The sequence below is a fragment of the Drosophila hydei genome, unplaced genomic scaffold, assembly GCF_003285905.1.
Source record: "Drosophila hydei strain 15085-1641.00,03,60 unplaced genomic scaffold, DhydRS2 tig00000149-arrow-pilon, whole genome shotgun sequence".
Classification (NCBI taxonomy): Eukaryota; Metazoa; Arthropoda; class Insecta; order Diptera; family Drosophilidae; genus Drosophila; species Drosophila hydei.
This window is the reverse complement of record NW_022045678.1, coordinates 4895532-4914259: the sequence shown is the minus strand read 5'-3', so window position 1 is coordinate 4914259 and position 18728 is coordinate 4895532. Positions and strand designations below refer to the sequence as shown.

Below are 18728 nucleotides of genomic sequence, written 5' to 3'. Positions count from 1 at the left end.
GAGCGCATAGCCACACACAGAGAGTCAAAGAGTAATCAAACGATTGAGTGGGAGAGAGAAGATGGGTGTTTTGTAAAGAAAAACTCTACACTTGCGAACTGCGCAGGCGCCGAAATGTTCTTTCCCTATGCTTCTTCTTGTGTTTTGTTCCATTGTTTTGTTGTGTGTAAACCAATGCCAGAGAGAAATGCGAATGTCACTTGCCCCCTTTTGCGATACTCTGGCTGAAGGTGAGTGTGTGGCGAATTATTGTTTACCTTTTCCGCTAATTCCAAATGTGACCCAAAGACACGGCAACGAGTAATAAACTTGCCACAGCACTAATAAGACCACCGTTCTTTAAGCCTCTTTAAAACTGCAATCGGCAGCATTTTAGGGATTGATCTGTGTCTACACTCAGTCCCAGGCATTATGTTGTATGCTTTCTGCATTATGTATGCCATTATGTTGAGTAGAAATAAATAGAAAGAGTGAGAGGAGAAAGAGTGATATTCAGCATGGCCAAATGCAAGAGCAAGAGTGGAAAATGAGCGGATTCTTAAGAGCGTTGCAAGATCCACGTTGAGAGCAAGTGTTTAAAAATAACCAAACCGGGCCAGTGAAGGGGTGGGCCAATGGGTATATTGTCGGATCTGGGTCCGTGCTTACACTCACCCGACGATTTTTATTCCTAAAGGGTTTATATGCCTTTGCCTTATGCTTGGCGCCCAAATGTAGTTTCTTCATCGTTGAGCGTGCGATTATCGACGGGTGTTTGGGTGTTAATGGATAAATAGAGCCAGCTAATCACAAAACAGAGGAGCACTTGATGCTGGTGCTGTCCCCGTATAAATTATGCAATCACAAATATAAAACACAAATAAATCAAATCAAAAATAAACAAACATTTTGGCCAACATTCTATTAAATAAACACTTCCAAGGCTTTTTAATATCACAAATCTGGGTTAAACTTATTTTTCAGTTAAGATTGAACTACGGCATGGGACATTCTTAAAGTAAAATATCACAATTTCTGTATATTTGTCTAAATTTTAGCATCACTTTGCTTTTTGGATTTCGATTTGGATTTCGATTTTTTTTATAGATGGGCGACAAACGATCTGCGACCGACCACAAACGCAAAGACAACAATTCCGACTGTGGCTAAGTGGAACCGAATTCACAGATATACATATGTATATATGTATGTGGACAACGATGTATGTCTAAATGCCGAATTGGAGGCACACGGCGACATTATTTTTGGCAGCCGATGCCTCTCTAGAGGGGCACACGGAGTGACGGGGCGGGGCAGATGAACCACAGCTGCTGATGGCGGGCAGATGATCGGCAAATCATTAACTGTAAATCAACTTAATATTTCAACCAATAGAACTATTACTATATAAGTTGGGGGTTGGGGGAATCTTAAGTTGCCATGGAGTCGAAGCAGAATCAAACGAATTGTGTCACTTTTCTGAATCATACTTATCGAAGGTATTCTTATTTTTGTATGTTAGCTAAATAGGAAATTCCCATGAGTGTGCTCGTCAAAGTTCATCAGAGGCATAGCGCACTGTACCTACTACAAGTGCCGACAGTTGAGCTAATCAAAATTCAGCTTTATATCACAGCGTAAAGACAATTATACAAATGTTAAAAGAAGAGATTCCTATGCGGGTTGTCCTCTACCCGTGTAGGAATGAGAGAGTAAAAGCATAGAGTAAATATAATATTAATTAATTAATATTAGTACTGATGGATCAGCTAATGCATCAGCTACATATACTTAAATTGGAACTATCACAAATTTGTATTATTTTGACTCAGATTTGCACAATCTATAGATAATCACTGGAATAGTTCTAGTTGATCTTAAGCATTATTAGCAGAAGGCAGAACGCCCTCATTAAGTAGAGGAACAACAATCCTTATCTATTATGAATTTATTTTTGCACGTGAATAATAAGACAATCCAAAATATAAAGCGTCTAGTCGTAGGGTTATCATTGTGTATTAGAGGTACTATTAGTACTCCGCCTGTCCATGCTGATAGCATCCAAGGTAGGCCAAAGCGGGCAACTGCTCCACATGTGCACCTGCAGAGTCATAGCTAGTAGCAGCAGGAGTACATGGACTAGATGGCAGCTAAAGAGATAACTTGGGGCAGGATGAACTCGCCAATACTGCGAATACCACAAACAAAAATGCGTCAATTTCATGCTCAGAGATGGATTCTTATTGGCACTTCGACAGGTAACAAAACGACTGACAATAGATCATACATTTCCTGCACTCTATATCGGTGCCACCGTTAATCACCCTGCAATTTCGAAATGTTAATGTGAGGCATATTTACAAAAATTTTTATGTATGCATGTCTGACTCGTTGTACTTGGGGGTATAAAAATCTTATAAAGTTACACTAAAACTGTATTTTTTCACTTTATCACATAGTAAAATTCTGATATATACAAGAAATTCTACTTCAAGAGCACAAATAATATATGAAAATCGATCTATAACTGTATAGTTATAACTATATCCCATAATAATTAAAGTTTTAAGCCTTTTTTATAAGAGTATTCAATGCTCAGTGTGTCAAAATTTAATTTGATTAAGGTACAACGGCTCTAGGAAGACAGAAATGTAGTTCTTCATTCAACATTTAGTTGCATACTATTGAATGTTTCAACTGCTGAGTATTGCATACTCTAGGGCTGAGTAAACTGTTGGATATATTAATTCTTATATGCGAATATTCTTGCAAACTATTCGAGTTCCTAATATGTGAAAGTTGCCTGGGAAAGAGTTTAACTTTTAAGTTCCACAAAGGATCGCTTAAAACCAGGATTACATTACAGCATAGTATTAGCTGGCGATGCAAAAACGGTTACATGTTTATCAAATATCGATGGGTCAGCCAGAGGAGATCAACAGTGATCATTCTGCATAGTTTTGAGATCTGGCATAAATATATTTGCGATTTAACATGCCCTGAAGGGGCGTATGTTATTTGGTCTGCGGAGGACAGCAGAGGCTCATTTATTGTAGTGCAGGATATAGTTAGCTATTTAAAATACCTTTTACAGTGTAAAATAAATTGTAATTCCGACAGGAATAATGATTCCAAACATCAAGTCTCTAGACAGGCAACAAAACGATCGATGCATAAAGCCAATATACTCTATTGAGTTAGTGAAGTTGAAATTGCATCTGCGTGGCACTATGGATTGCAGGTGAAGACAAGACCCAACAAATGCCACCTATTCAAGGTACTCCATGCCAAGGGGGTTCGCTGTAATTCACATTGAAACTGGTCAAAGCGTGACAAGGTTAGAAATCCAGATGCGAAGGCTGCGGATCTCTTAAGCAAAATATCCTACGCATAATCATTCATTTAGACCAGCTTGCCTTGCAGCCAACATAACGGTCTGCTCCAGGTTGATTTGCAGATATGCAGATGACTTAAACGGAATATAACTCAATGTGAAATGAACTCACATTTGTCAGTAATAATTGACAATTGATTTGAATAGAGTTTGGCAGCAGAGTTCGCAACTATAATTGGTCCGCTCTCGCTCTGTCTCGCTTGACTTCCTTCAGTAGGCAATTGATCGTAAATTTGAATTGGAAACGAAAGCCCATTCAAATGGGGCAAATCAGAAAGTGCCTGCAGCAGGTAAAGCTGAGGTAATATTTTTTCTGAAGACTGAGGGCAAATTCTAAATTTTATTTTATATCGATGGATCGTTGGATCGCTGGACCACACCCATAATTATCCGCATGCATATCCAGATTCGAGAGGTTGCTCCAAATTCGAGACTTTAATTTTCAGAAATAATAATGGGTTATACTCTATGTGTGTGCGTGTGTTGGCCTTGGCAGTAGGCCACAGGCACGAGGCCAGGTAGCTCACAAAGCCGTTTTGATTGCCTGTCTAACGGTAAAAGAAACTACATTGCCCTCAGCTCGCTTCAGTTATGTATGCATATGTGTGTGTGTGCGTGTTTGTGCGTGTGTGTGTGTGTGCGTATGTGCGTGTTTGCACTTATCTTCAAAAGTCAAAACTTGATTTGATAAATAAAAGCTATAGGAAAATTCACATCAAAAGTTTTCCTTGATCGAGCGTTGCCTTTGCCGCTGAGTCTGCGTCCATTGGCATTTGCTCGGATCAGACACCTGCGTGGTGCTTAGAGGCACGTCAAATCGTGCTACTGCAACAGCTGCAGCTGCCACAATTAGAATAAGCTCTTCGGCTGTGCATGACTGCATCACTCTCGCTCAGTAAACAAAAATATTTCAAGTAAATCAAAAATTGTTTTCAAATTTTCAAAACATTCCAAGTAATTTGTAGATCTGTTCATGTAAGACCTCAATAAAAAAATCTTTGAAGAATTCGTTTTTTTTGCTGAGCAAAACTGCCAGAGCTCGTGGAAAGGATAAACAGAAATGCGATCTAGTATATATAGTAACTCTTCTCCGTCAATAAAGAGCGTATCTTTAAACCCTTGATACGGTTTGTACAAATATATATTTCCAATAGGCCTTCTCGCCTACTTTTTTACTTAACTTAACTTAACTCTTTATCAGACAATCACAAATATTCAATAAATATTCAAAATTTCAAGCTTGCAGATAGCTAGTCAGTCGGCACAAAACCAATATACTCTTTTCACTACTTGATAGAGTATTTAAACAAGCAACGAACATGTCGCGGTACTTGGCCTAAACCCGCCCCGTGGCTTAACGGACACTTCTCCCTCTACCGCAAGTCAAACAATTTTTTATTGCTTCTAATTTGGTCAGCTCTGCGCTGAGGTAATTTAGGACACTCGTCGCTTGCCACCAGCAGCAACAGCAACTGCAACAGCAGCAGCAGCAGCCGGCCAATTAAATATGAAACATTTTTGGCTCGACTGATGAAATGCCACGAACTGTTTTAAATTAAATTTAATTAGTTTATTGTCTGAGGCAACACCTTTCCGGCTAACAAGCAGAGCAACAGACAACCGAAAAGGAACAGCAACAGCAGCAGCAGCAGCAGCAACAGTAACTTAAGCCCAAAGGACTTTTTGTCGTGTGCCAAGTGGCAGCTGCAACAGGCTCCATCGGCCGCCTACGTTGCCTCAGTCGCAATCAGAATCGAAATGGGAAACAGCGTCACGGTTCACATTCAACTGCAGTCCTGCGTACTGTAGACTCCATCATCTGTTGACTTTTGGTAAAGGGCAAATATTTACGCCGTACTTTCCATTTGTCAAGCTTTTAATTTAGTTAAGGAAAGACAAATGCTTGCTCGGGTATTCAATAAAAGATACAAAGGATTCATCTTCATCCAGGGGTTACAATTATCAAATTGCAAATCAAATCGTATCATCTAAATGGATCGATTCTGAGTTTTATTCTTTCTATACTTATCTTTAAAAAATACACATTTTTGTATATGAACTCGAACGAATATTGACTTTAAAGTAAATAAAAATGATCGAGTCTTAAATTTTGATAAATTATCACAATTTTTTTGTTTTTGAATCAATTTTAAATTTAGGCTATAATAGAAAGCTTTTCAATATCAACTTTGAATTATTGTAAATGAATCAAATAAAATATGGTCTAAATGAACCACTGCGGAACCTTAAATCTAGCTCTCAACAGCTGTAACTAGTTCACATTAGGTTCGAAGCAGCTTTTCGAATTCGAATTGACAAACAGAGGCCTTTACCAATCAATCGTTTTCGACATTACAATTTTTGAATAACTCTAACTTAGTCTAATGAAGTTTGAAATTCGAGTTTGAACTGCTGTCAAATGAAATACGAATTTATTTGGGCTGTAGCTCGGTAGCTTTTCGAACTCGTATTCGAATGACTCCAAGATTTGATATAATTTTATATAATATAATTTGAAATATTTAACTTTTCTTTCTAAGGTCTTCGATTAAGGAGATTGTGAATATTTATCTAAATGTAGATGTGAGCATATGATTCGATATGGCAGATTATATTCCAAGCATGATATTTGATATAAATAAGTGTTTATCATATTTTATATTTATCATATTGATTTGATAGCTAAAGAATATATTTTGACTTGTGGCGTACCTGTTGGTTCCGCAATTCTCTTGGGGTTACAAAACTGCTGCTCAGTGCTCAGTTGTACACGTATTGTCTACAACACATATATATACATATAGATATATATATGTATATAGTGTATGTGTGTGTGTGTGTGAGTGTGTGAGTGTATGTGTGTGTGTGGGGTCTTCTATGTGCTCATATTGGTTATATTGGATGGGATTATTGCTTGACTGGCAACTGCATTCAGCTGAATTTTGGAAAAGAACTGAGCTAGGTGCAGGGTGGAGCTGCACTCATCTGAAAAGGTAACAAGAAATCGTTGAGTTTTAATTACTAAAGAGTCTGGCAAAGATCTACAGAATGAGAATATATATGTATATATGTATAGCTATATCGTATTCATGAACAATTCGCCTTTATTTTATTAATAAAGCCGCAAATCGAAAACAAGCAGAGCTACAGAGGCAAAAGATACAGATACTTTGAGGTGTATAAGTGTGTGTGTGTGTGTGTATATACATTTATTTTGTTTTTTTGGCTTTTGCAATGAGCATTTCACAGTCAAGGTCAAGTAAAACATTTGGCTTCCTTTTTATATTTTGCGCTGTCTTTTTGGTTTCCCTTTTTAACGCTTTGCACGTGCTTATGTATCTGTATCTGTAGCTGTAGCTGTATCTGTATCTGTTACGCGTATCTAACAGCTAAGCATGCGCAACGTGTTGTTGTTTCTGTGGAGGCCAGACGAGGATGTCGACTGTCCGCCGTCTGCCGTCTGCTGTTCACTTGATCAAGCACAAGTACAGCGCCCGAGGGCCTTTTGGGTTTATTGTTGCTTTTTGTGGCTATTCTGGCTGCTGCTCGAACTGAATGCCATGTGTTTCGGCTGCTTGTTTTGGTTGGTTTAGTTCGCTTGTTTGGGTGTCTGCTCAGACAAGGAATTCCAATTTCTTTTTCATTTTGGTTCTGCTGCTGCTGCTGCTCCAAGTCGAAACCTGCTTACCCAAAAAAGAGAAAAACTCAACTAAACGCGACTTGTTTCGCAGCGCAGGCGCAAATAACCTCCAGACAGTAGACTCATTAGATGCCATCAACTAGCTGCACTGCCACACTCACTTAGCAGCTGCATCTATCGAAAACTTATTGCAACTCTTTCTGTAAGCTGCTGCTCTAGTTAATAGTTGCAATTTCTTATATTAACAAGTAAAAATTCAGCTAACTAAATTGAATCAAACTCATTTAGCTTGGCCAAAAAAACTTCGAAATTTTACTTAAAGCAAATCTGAACTTGTAGAAAATAGTTTTTGAATAGTTACTATATTCTTGACCGGCATCAATAACCAAATTGATTTAGCCCTTTTCCTCCGCCTGTAAATGAAGCTCCAAATCGAATGTGTGGCAAAATTATATATAAGGAAATACAATATAATATCATAACTACACTTCACAGCTTCACCAAGCTTTGCAGTAGATCTCATCCAAATATTAATAGTAAAAATACATAAGCTCCTTAATATAAGCATATATCTTTAAGTCGTGTATTAATTGATGATTACTAATCAGAAGGTCTAGCATACACTTTGCTATCCACTCTTCCTCCATCTTCGGCTAGTTACTATTGCATAGCTATAACCATTTGAGAATTTTGTGGTTGCAGTTTTTGCAGAGAGAGTAAAAGCGATGAAGCCAGCGCCCGATTGTTGTGTGTTTACTAACAACTACTGTGTTCAGCAGCCTCTGTAGCAGCAGCCTCAAGTCAAGAAGTAATCTTAATCATCCACAGTTCTTATACGTGTATAACTCTAGATTATCTCTAAAGGCAGACCTTGCCGATTGTTATATGTTTAAGCTTTCCTTTGGCTTTTTATATAGATCTCTTTTATCTCTTTTCTGTTGCTGGTTTTAAAACATTTCCGTTTTCGTAGCCTCATTCTGGCTGGAGCATTCTGTGTTGTGCATTTCAAGAGCAAATCGCATCATATTTCATAATTGCACATTTTTGTTATAAAGAGCCAATGGCAATGGAATTTTCTCATGTTGCCGTCGATGGAACAACTCAAAGACTAAAAGCAACAATTTTTGGGGGCTGTTCCCAGATACTCGGTGTGAATTTTAAGCAGTCTTCGCTTTTATGAAACTGAAACTAATTAAATGTGCCGCTCACATTGGGATAAGTCTCAGAGTTTTTAGAGCTACTAAGTATACCTCATTCCTGATAAATATGGAATGTTTCTTTTCTGCCTTTTTCTAGAAGAAATATGTTTTTCATGTGGGAATCCAATAGTATATATTATAAGTCTTAATAAAATACGTCGATTAAGGAGACAAATTCGGACAACCAACTGATACCCAAATGAAAGCCATTTAAAGTATATTAAAGTAATGCCCACCAATTGCAGAGAACTTTCAAGATATTTTATTGTTCGAATATTTCAAATTCATACACATAAATCGACAGACAGGCTGACCCAACACGAGTCAAGTTCGTGGATCCAGGCAGGCGCAACGGCTACAGGCAACGTCAGAGCAAGAGCCTGAGTCAGAGCAACCAAGCCAGGTGGAGGGCGAGAGCCGGTTGCGGTTCAAGCCAAGTGCAGCGCAAATGGATGGATGGACATGGACGCTCGCACTTATTAATGCTTAATAAATGGCATTTCATTTCTTATTATTGTTGGACTGGGCGCGACGTGGATATGTCCGAAGATTTTTATTGCAACTGCGGTTGTGGCTCGCATTGTTGTTGTTAATGCGAGTCGATATATTGGTCATGACTAAGGATGCATACTCATACACGAACACACACACACATATATATATATATATATATATATATATGTATATATAACATGCAGTCAGTCAGTCAGTCAACGTGTGCTAAAGTAATTATTTCATTTGAGCCAACAATGAGGCTGCAAGTCCGGTCGAGCGCTTTGAGCGACTGTTGCCGTGAGATGGACGTGAAAATTAAAGAAGCTGGCATCAGGACCGGGCATGGGTCTTCGAACCGCCTCATGATAAACGCTTTCAGTGCTTTTAACGACTCAACTTTGGCACTGCCAGCCCATTTGTAAAGTACTCGGGAATGTAAATGAAGCGGGTGTCTGTCGCGTCTGCACTTCGCTACGGCTGCTCAAAACATTGTAGTTCGAGGCCTTTTGGGTCATTGCACTTCACAATAAACTCGCCACGGCCAAAGTTGAAATCTTGCAGTAAAGAATCTGCCGCTAAGCACATGTACATATATGTATAAGCGATTATTCTTTTTTTTGGTCTTTTACTATAAATTTATTTTTTTCACTTTATTTATATATTTATTACATATTTCTGTATTTATACCGTCGTAAATATGTGTGTGCAAGTTATTTGATATTATTTCAATTATAGTCTTTTCGCGCCAAAACATCTGCCAAACATGATATCGACCGATGTCACAATCGATAACAAGTCATGCGCGCTGCGTGTGAGTCAAATAGTTCGCTTTGATTTGAGCAAGTTCTTTTGATTATCTCATGCTTATTTATATGAGAAAAGTTGACATATTCAAATTTATTAATATTATTAATATTATAATGCAATTACTTGTGAATTCTTTACAATAATTGGTTAATAACAATTTGTTTTGATAAACTAAAATAAAGCAGAAAGAGTCAATTCGGTATGAACTGGTTCGCTCTCTTGCAATAATTTTTGTGAGCACAACATATTTTCTCTCTGAGCGCACAAATCAGTGTGACCGAATAATACAAAAGAGTTTTAGTGTAAAAATCGAAAACTCGTCGTGCGAGACCAAGCTAAAGCGAAAACAAAATAAACTATTGTAAGATTCAACGTAAAGCTGTTTTTATAATCTGAAATTATATTAAGAGTAATTACAGATGCAAACGGCAAACTCAAATACTGCAGCAGCTGCAGCAGCAGCTGCTACAGCTAGCGTCGGAAGCGAGCCTATGGCAACGCCTTTGCGAGCCTGCAGTACGAGCGGCTGCCGGGTGAGCAAATATGTGGAAGTGACCAAGCGCAAGTGCTCGCAGTTCGTCACTGCACCTTACATTATGCCCAAGCCACTGGTGGTCAATGGCAAGACATCGATTTTCCAAGTGGGCGGGGAAATGGCCAAATTGGGCGACGTACCCTCGCTGGCAAGTGTAACCGGTGCCGGCAATGGACAACCTATTTACCGGATTAGACAAGGCACTCATGCGCATGTCATTAACTATGTGTTCATAGACGAGGGCTCCGATTCCATGGAGAAAGCCAAGTCAGAAGATCAGGAGGCAATGCGCATGTTACTCGATTCACAGCGAGAGAGCGCCACAGCAAAGCTACAGAAATTACTATCCACACATCGCGGGCTGGCACAACTAGCTGCAGCCACAATGCCAACTGCTCCAGCTGCTACCACAGCCACTGGGGTGACAGCTACCGTGCCCAACAGCGTACACGTGACTACTCCTCAAATACATCCCAACTTGTCCATTGCCAGTGTGGAGGGCGCTTTGCCTTTTGCAGCGACAGCTACAACGAACGCCACTCCTACATCCACGCCCTCGCCCGCTTGTGCCCCCGTGGCAACCGCAGCTCCAGCAAAGAGTAAGCAAGTGGACACTAGCGTTGACCAGCTACAAGCCGAGATACTCAAGCTGCGTCGCACTGTTGCGCGTCTCGGCGGTGGTCGCATTTCCTAATGACTAACATAGAATACTTTACTCTTAGGTAGCAAACACATAAACGACATTTATTTATATAGAGCCAACAAATACGCTTTGACCTCTCGTTAGATTTAGCTTAAGACGTTCTCTGTTAATAAACTAACTTTTTTAGCATTAACGAAACAGAAATCATCTATATGGACGTAGATCCTTGTGCTCAAACAATGTATGTACATTTCGAGTTATCTGAGAGGTAGACTGTATTTACTTTTTATGGGTTTCAGCTTTTTTTTTAATGAAACCGAAATGGATAAGCCGGCTTTGACTCTTTGGAACGTCGCACAGATTTTCGCCATGCATGAGCTGAATCTTAAGGAGTCGTAAATGTGGAATTTTATGTGTCATCCGCGACGGCGGCGCTGTCCACTGCAGGGCGAAAACTTAGCGATCGAACGTAAATTAAATTTTATGAGACCAAAAAGGCGAGACGCTTGCAACAGCAACTGGCCACACAGCAGCCACCACAACAACGACAACTTGTACATATGATGTGTGGCATGCAATTGCAAAAAGTACATTGAAATTGAATTTAAGCTGCTCTTAGTTGTTGCTGTATCTGATGGGCAACGTATGCAGATGTCGCTTCAGAGCACTCAGTGTCAAGATCAGGAGACGATTGAGCTTAAGGGCAGCCAATGCCAGTCTGTGAGTTGATCATCTCTCTCCTACCCTCTCCTCCTTGGCCGCATAAAAAGTAACGAATGTGCGCAATAATAAAAATCATTAAAATAAAAATGTTTATGAGAGTGCATAAACACGACTTTATAGGGGAGAGGCAGCGGAGGGAAGCGCGGGGCAGACTGGAGCACTTGATGGCCGCGTCCCAAGCTGCACGGGCACATCAAGGGAGGCGCGGGAGTGTCAATGCAGGCAAAAGTATCTGCGCATTTGTTTCGCTCGGCACTCAGCAAAAGTCACACACACACACACACATACATGTGTACATTGGGATTGGGATTGGGATGCTAACTCATTTTGGCGGCTGTGGCTGCTGCTGCTGTTGCTGTTGCTGCCTGCGACGCCAGGTGCGACTCGTACCTGTGACGAGGCAACTCGAGGCATCTCGAGGCAACTCGCAGGCGCAGGCGCTCAGCTCAAAAATAATTTGCAATTTCTGAGAAATACTCACATTTGCGCTGCCTTGCGCTGACTTTATGCGCTGCCGGTCGCCGTCGTCGTCGTCTCAAGAACCTACCAATGCGACGGTGTGGCCGTAATGAAAATTAAAATACGAAACACTCAGGCAAAAGGTCGGCAAGGAGCCAATGAGCAGGCGCAACTGCCGTTGCCCCGCCGGAGCTGCTCCCTCGAGCTGTCGTCCGGTCGCTTGGTCGGATTGCTTGTCGTTATCTTGTCATGTCAAAATGGTCTTACGAAAATGTATCTTTTGTATTCCAAGTGCAAATGAGCAGCACAGATACAAAACAACATGCCCCGCGTATACCCTGTCTGCCAGGGTCTGTCTCCGTCCGGCCGTCCGTCCCTCTGCCTTGTTTCCTTTTATTTGTTTGCTCACTCGCAATTTTTATGCCTTTATTGTGTTTACTCTTTGCCTTCGTTTCTGCAAATGCTTTTAAGACTTTAAGACTTTTTAGTTTGTAGTTGAGCGTACAAATTTGTATCCCTCTCTCTCTGCCTTTGCCGTGCCCGCACAGAAGCCCAAGGAACAGGATTGACCACTCCGAACACCGAATGTATCTGTATCTTCTGTTCTCTCTTTTCAGCAACTCCAACTGGAGCTGGCTAGTGGGCACTGCGCCCGTTGCTGATGCTGACGATGATGATGACACAACATGAAATGGTAAAACACGCTGAAAAATATTAAATACGCTACGTCGCTGCCTTTTGACAGCGGACGTAAATTTGCTTTTGCCCGTGCCCCTTGCCTCTGGCCTCCTTGCCCCTCTGACGCCTGCTCCTGCCTTTTGCAACTCTGGTTTAATTGCACATAAGCTTGGCCCTCGGTCGGCGTGCTGGACCGAAGGCACCAACTGTGATTGTGAGGATTCCTTGGCAATTAAAATAGAGTGTAAGTTAAGGATGCATAAAACGTTGATCTTTATATGTGTAGCACTCCGACGCATTATTGTCATTGGATATGGCTGCTACAGAGCCCTGCATAGTGCCAACTTAATGCATTCTTGGAAGCTTGGATCGATCTCATATCAAGCCAGAAACGATATCGGCAGATACCAACGTTTCGCATTTATATATTAGCCGATATCGTATCAGCGCCGCTGCGAAATGCCCAAATTTGTTGGCTTTTTGTGTGAGCAGGTTGTGCTGAGAAGTCTGATCTGATGAGTCGCAGTAGAGAGAGCTAATATGATCTAATATTTAGTTTGAATCGTAAATTTGTCAAAATTTGTTCTTATGACCCGCTTTGATGCATTTTTTAAGGATTACATCAGAGCAATTGGGCTGAATTTTATGTTGAATAGTCTTAATAGACTTTGTGTACAGTTGAAGTGAAGTTACAGTTTTGCTCATCAGTGTATATAATATATGCAGGTATATCTATAACACCGTACAAGAATGATTTGATATTTCAAGTTAGGTGATATTATTGTTAACAAATTTGTTTAGCAATTAACAAAAAAAAAAAAAAAAAAAAAAAAAAAAAAAATGTTAGGTGATTTGAATCTGAATGAATCTGACACACATTTCTCACGAACAACTTTGAGTGAATCTTCCTTTAACTTTGAACTTGTCAATAGTTGCAGAGTTTTCTGGGTTTCATTGGAATGTTTTTCTCTTTACATATTACGCGTTATATTTAAGCAGGAAAGGTTCTATACTAAAACCGACTAAGGACTATAAAGAGGACTCTTTGGCCTTTTCTAAATTATATTAGCAGTTTCTATAGCGAATAAATGAAAGTCAACTGAAAAGTAATTGTCAATTGAGTTTAAAGGAAGGCTTAATGAATTATATAAACAATCCATGTGCCATTAACTAAACAGCAAATTGAAACAGAAACAAAAATTACACTATGTTGCACATAGTGTTGCAATATGGTGCACAGGTTCGGAATCCATTGAAAAGTCTTCATAAATTAAATCTAGTTGAACTTTGTAAGATAGAAGTAGTCTAAATGCGTAGCAATGGAAATGATTTAAATCAGAGCGAGTAAGAAAGACCTAGTCGGGAGTGCACGACTAAGGGATACCGGGAAACCCGCACGATCTGCGTTTGAAAACATACTGCGAAGAATTATGACCTGAATACCCATACAAAAAGGAGTTAAAAGCAACAAAAAATTGAAATGTGTCAAAATCTTGAGAGCAAACAATGAATTTAATTAAAGTTTTCAATGTGTCGCACACCACGAAAACAGTTCAAGTCAAATTAAATCTTGCATATCGCCGGCAGCAACCCAGATTTTGCGACTGACATACATAGCTACACAAACACACACACACACACACACACACATACATACATACACACAGTTGCATGCAAAATTTGTTTAGACGCAAGACAGATTGAAGATCAAAGCCCAGAGCTGGGGGCAGTGTTGCTGTTTCCTGTGGCGCGTCATAATAACAGCGATCCAAAGACAGCCGCAACAACAACAATAAGTCACACACACACACAAACAAACAACAACAGCAACCAAATCAAGTTGACTTTGGCGTCCTACCGCATTCTAAGTTCTATTGGCACAAAGACCGACTTTTGCGTTGCGGTCTTTCGGGTTTGCATGCGAAGTATCTGCGTATCTGTTAGATACGGGATACAGATGCAGCTTGTGCGCTGGCAGCGAAACTCGTTTTCTGGCACTACAGCTTGCATAGGACAAACAAACACGCACGCACACCACACACACACAAACACACATCATTTCGTTTTCCCTTTGGCTGACTGCGAGAGAAGCTCCCGTTCTCAAGCCTTCTGCTGTGTCTTGCTTGTGTGTGGTATTTGTCGAGTGTGCGTGTGTGTGTGTGTGTGTGTAGCGCCCTCGCGGCATAGTTTGCATTTTCAAGGTCGCATGCTGAAGCTTCTCTTCTGCTGCTGCTGCTGCTGCTGCTGCTGGCTCCCTCCTCAACTTCTTCTGCAGAATTTCGCTGAGTGTGCGGCCATTTCTCAGGGTCTAACGACGGCAGCTTTGCGATTATCCACTGATATTGTAATCTGCTGCCAGGTAATCTGTCGGTTGCCTTAAAAATATACCTTATGCCGCTCAGACCCATTACAAGCAGCGCTGGTGACAGTGCATCCAATTTAACATATAAAGTTTAATTTTTACGAGTGCAGCCAGCTTAAGAAATGAGCACTGAAATGGCAAAAATATGTGTTTGCGCAGTCGCAGTTGGTGCCACATTTAGCGCTGCAAGTTCTTTTGAACTTGACTGCCACGCTGCATGCCTCGGCTGCAGTCATTTCCTTCACGTGACTCTGCGCTGAGTCACACAAGCCGAGTCCAGCCTACCAAAATCCTGTAGATCAAAGTAATGTCTGCCACATCGATTGTTCTCCACTGCCGCCTTTGATTCATCAGCAATGACTCAACCCGATGCATCACTAACTAAACGAATTACTAAGTATATAAGTCATGCATTGTCGAGCTAAGGTAAAGCCATGCAGAAGTGCAAGCGCCAATCAACTATGGAGCACTCAGGTGGGCGCTACTTACTTTTGAGGTGACCAGCGTCAGAGTAGGCGAGGAACCCTGCAAATTACAATATATTAGAGTTTAGTTTTAGTACTCGAAAAGTATTTAGATATATCAATAATAAGATTATTATGATTATGCAAAAATGTATTTCGTATCATTTCATATTGATATTTAATCACGAAGGCAAAGAGTTTATTGAAATTTTAATGGGCTCCCTCGTTCAATAAAAAGTTAAGATAGGTACTTGGCAAATCGTGTAATACTATAGCTGCTATGTGAGAGACGCTATTCATTGAAGGACTAGAGTATGACTAGAGAAACTTGGAGCATGTACATATATATATATTCTTTCTCTCCCACTCTCTCTCATAACATATATTCTTTAAAAGAATCTATATAACAAATTATTGAATCTAGCCGCTAAAACGCAAGAAATGGCTATAAAAACAGGGAATGTTTTATTGATTTTATTTTATTTTATTTTATTATTTATTTTTATTTTATAAAATAATCAACTAAATTTAAAGTGCTTAGCTGTTAAGGGTTCCGCGATTGATGTTTTCATGCACAGTTCGTTAGACGGATGGACAAACAACCGACAGGGATATACTCACTCAGCTGTTAATGCTGATCGAAGATATTTATATATACTGATAAGAGTTAAAATATATAAATTTCATATACAAGATTTTATACATTTATATTTACACATTAGTCAAAAAAAATACCTTTATGGTACAGAAAAATGTATTTAAAAGAAATTTGAATGAAACAATGCTCACTGCATAACACACACATGTTAAGTAATCTGAGTTATATAGAGGAAAATGTGCAGCGGCATAGACTCACGTTCAGGTGTTGCACGACAGTAAGACACGTGCAATTTCATAGACAAGAGAGTTTTCAGTTGTTCAGTCAAACACTTTGCCAAAACGTGCGCCGAACAAAAAGTGGTAACAAAAATTAGGAAAAATTAATCCCATTTCCATTCCTGGAAGCTAACAAGAACGCGACCTTATCTTGAGTGTGAAATCACGTAGCAGAATCTGTGGCAGCTCGAAATGTAGTGCAATAATTGGGAAAGGCTATTCAAGCAGCGAAGTAAATGAAAATCCTTTCGATTTTCCGAGAATAGCTCGCAGCAATCCAACTGTTGCCATCTGTAATGTGTGCACATATCTCCTAATTCTGTCATCTAGTTCTATGTATTTGTGTCCATGCCTCAGCACAGTACAATGAACTCTTGGAGCGACCGAAATTTCTATTTAAATTTGAGTATTTATTAACTGAAGCGAAAGAATCAAATGTATATTTATATATATATATGCACGTCTCTATGTATGTAGAAGTAACACAACTACAGCTAAACAAATTCTTAGCGGCGATTTTCGACAAAAGCAATCAAATAATACTTAATTTTATACAGAGAACATGTCTCCAATGGCCATGTCGTAAAGTCAGATAGATTCTTCCATCGCTTTGGTCACTCTCTGGGCGATTAACATAACATGAACTGGAATATACGAAATGGGAATGACCGAAAGCATTGGCCAATGCGACGGGTCGCCGAGCTGGGCCTGGGCTGAGGTTCGAACCCGCGTCATCAACTATTGAGAAGGGCACGGCAGGCAAGCCAAATAACTAGCCAAGACTCAAGACAACTCCGAATCATACATTAATTAATAATTTCTTTCGAAACTAGCCAAACGACATTATTTAACCACGTGTGCTTCTTTGACCAGGAGTGGCTTTGTATGAGCGAATCGGGGCACCTGACCTCACCTCACACGATTTGCACACTTCGTGCGTCTTTTGTTCTGGATCATTAAAGAAATTTGTACGAAAATGGCAAGCGACACGAAATACATAGAGCATGGAACTCCAACGGGCGTACTGTATATATGCGTATGTATAGCTCTAACTGTTTCCAGAAATTCCAAAAGAGAATATCGGTTTTTTGGAGTATAAGATTTTAAGCTCTTGACTATGTAGACGTGAATAGAAAAAGCAGAAAAATTGGCAACTGGAGGCGCTTCAAATCGGGAAATTTGGAATATATATATAGATATATTTATATAATTATTACATAAGCAGCTTGGGTTTCGTAACTGAAACAGTAGCTATTGATATTCTCTATACTTTAACATTAAAACATAAATTTATATATAAATCTTTGGCAATTTTATAGATACTTTTAGTTTCCCAATATTGTAAATTTCTTGCATAGATTAAAGCAAAAGTATGTACAAATGATAAGGGTATATATAGAAAAACTATATACGCTTCTTTGGGGCTCATGGTATCATGTTATAGCTCCATCTTTCACATGCTTAGTGCTAGGTTCAGGTTTGCTTTATTGAGAGACAATAAAGCTACAAGGAGCATGGTAAAACGGATTACATAGATTTCGTAAATTTATTTAGCTCTCTTTGAAAAGTGAACGAGCATTATGCAGTCGGTTACAGCCAACTTGTTTTGTTTTGTGGCAACTGTGGTATGCAAAAGCCAACAGTTATCTTTCTACATATAATAGAAATGTGGAAATACGTGGATTAGTTTTGGAATGATTTAGAGAAGAGCTTTTGAGTGAGCTGCTGCAAAAGTTCTTTAGTGTTTGACCCCATTCCACTTGAGTAGTAAAAATAATTAGCTTTTCTATATATCAACTATTGATAATACTTTTTAGCATAAAGCAAAAATACATTAAAATTACTAAATTCGTTTGATTGTTGAATATTTTTAGACAATTCCTTGACATATTTAATATTGTTCTGTCTCTCTGCTTGGAGAACTACCCAAGCACCCCTGAGTATGTGGCCATAGCAATAAGAGCTTAAAATAGATGCATCCAATCAGAGGAAAACAGAGAAACTAATTATATTACATTGGGCATTGTGTGGAGGAAAGAAAACTTATTCGAACCGAATGCGCATCCAGCAGCAATAAAATGTCGCAGCGAGCCTCAAAGCTAACTTTGTATGATTGCATGTGAAGTGATATAAAGGTATGTATTGCGCGGCGAGGGGCGGGGGGGATTGGCCGGGATTGCAGCTGACATAAAACAACTAAAAATAATACAAATACAAAGCGATAAATCTTGTAGGTGAAAGAAAGCCAAAAGCGAAGAAAACGTGAATATAGTGAAATGCTGATGCTGTATCGGTAACTAATGCATGGAAATTGGAGTGGGAAATGGAGCTGGGGATAGGGACAGCGAGAGGGTACGAAGCGTCCAAAGTACTTTGCTCTAATGGCAGTCACACGCATTACCATGGTCCACGAATCGAGAAATCTATTCTTAACGAGTCTCTCTGAGTGTGTGCTTCGAGAAGAAAGGGGAGAG

At 39.7% G+C, this 18728-nt stretch overlaps 2 protein-coding genes across 16 annotated transcripts in view; one reads left to right on the top strand and one right to left on the bottom strand.

Moving 5' to 3' along the window:
* The window catches only part of LOC111592654 (voltage-dependent L-type calcium channel subunit beta-4), a 46208-nt gene that overhangs the window by 9127 nt on the left and 18353 nt on the right, over positions 1-18728 (bottom strand). For 10 of the 15 annotated variants that reach the window (XR_003944165.1, XR_003944166.1, XM_030223292.1 and 7 more), the window contains exon 3: positions 15404-15439. Coding sequence is in view for 11 of the 15 variants with exons in the window: in XM_030223292.1 (XP_030079152.1) it covers positions 15404-15439 (36 nt within the window). In the remaining 4 variants the exon portion in view is untranslated. Of the gene's footprint in view, positions 1-654; positions 1126-15403; positions 15440-18728 lie in introns of those variants that run through there. The other 5 variants (XR_003944169.1, XR_003944170.1, XM_030223301.1 and 2 more) reach the window with 1 other exon arrangement.
* LOC111592656 lies at positions 9797-10882 on the top strand. The gene is made up of 2 exons (XM_023305007.2): positions 9797-9875; positions 9934-10882. The coding sequence occupies exon 2, from the start codon at positions 9934-9936 to the stop codon at positions 10741-10743; it is 810 nt and encodes a 269-aa protein (XP_023160775.2). The 5' UTR covers positions 9797-9875; the 3' UTR covers positions 10744-10882.

What these genes read in the sequence shown, in the direction of transcription:
- LOC111592656 (XM_023305007.2), top strand. Translation starts at nt 9,934, where the DNA reads ATGCAAACGGCAAACTCAAATACTGCAGCAGCTGCAGCAGCAGCTGCT.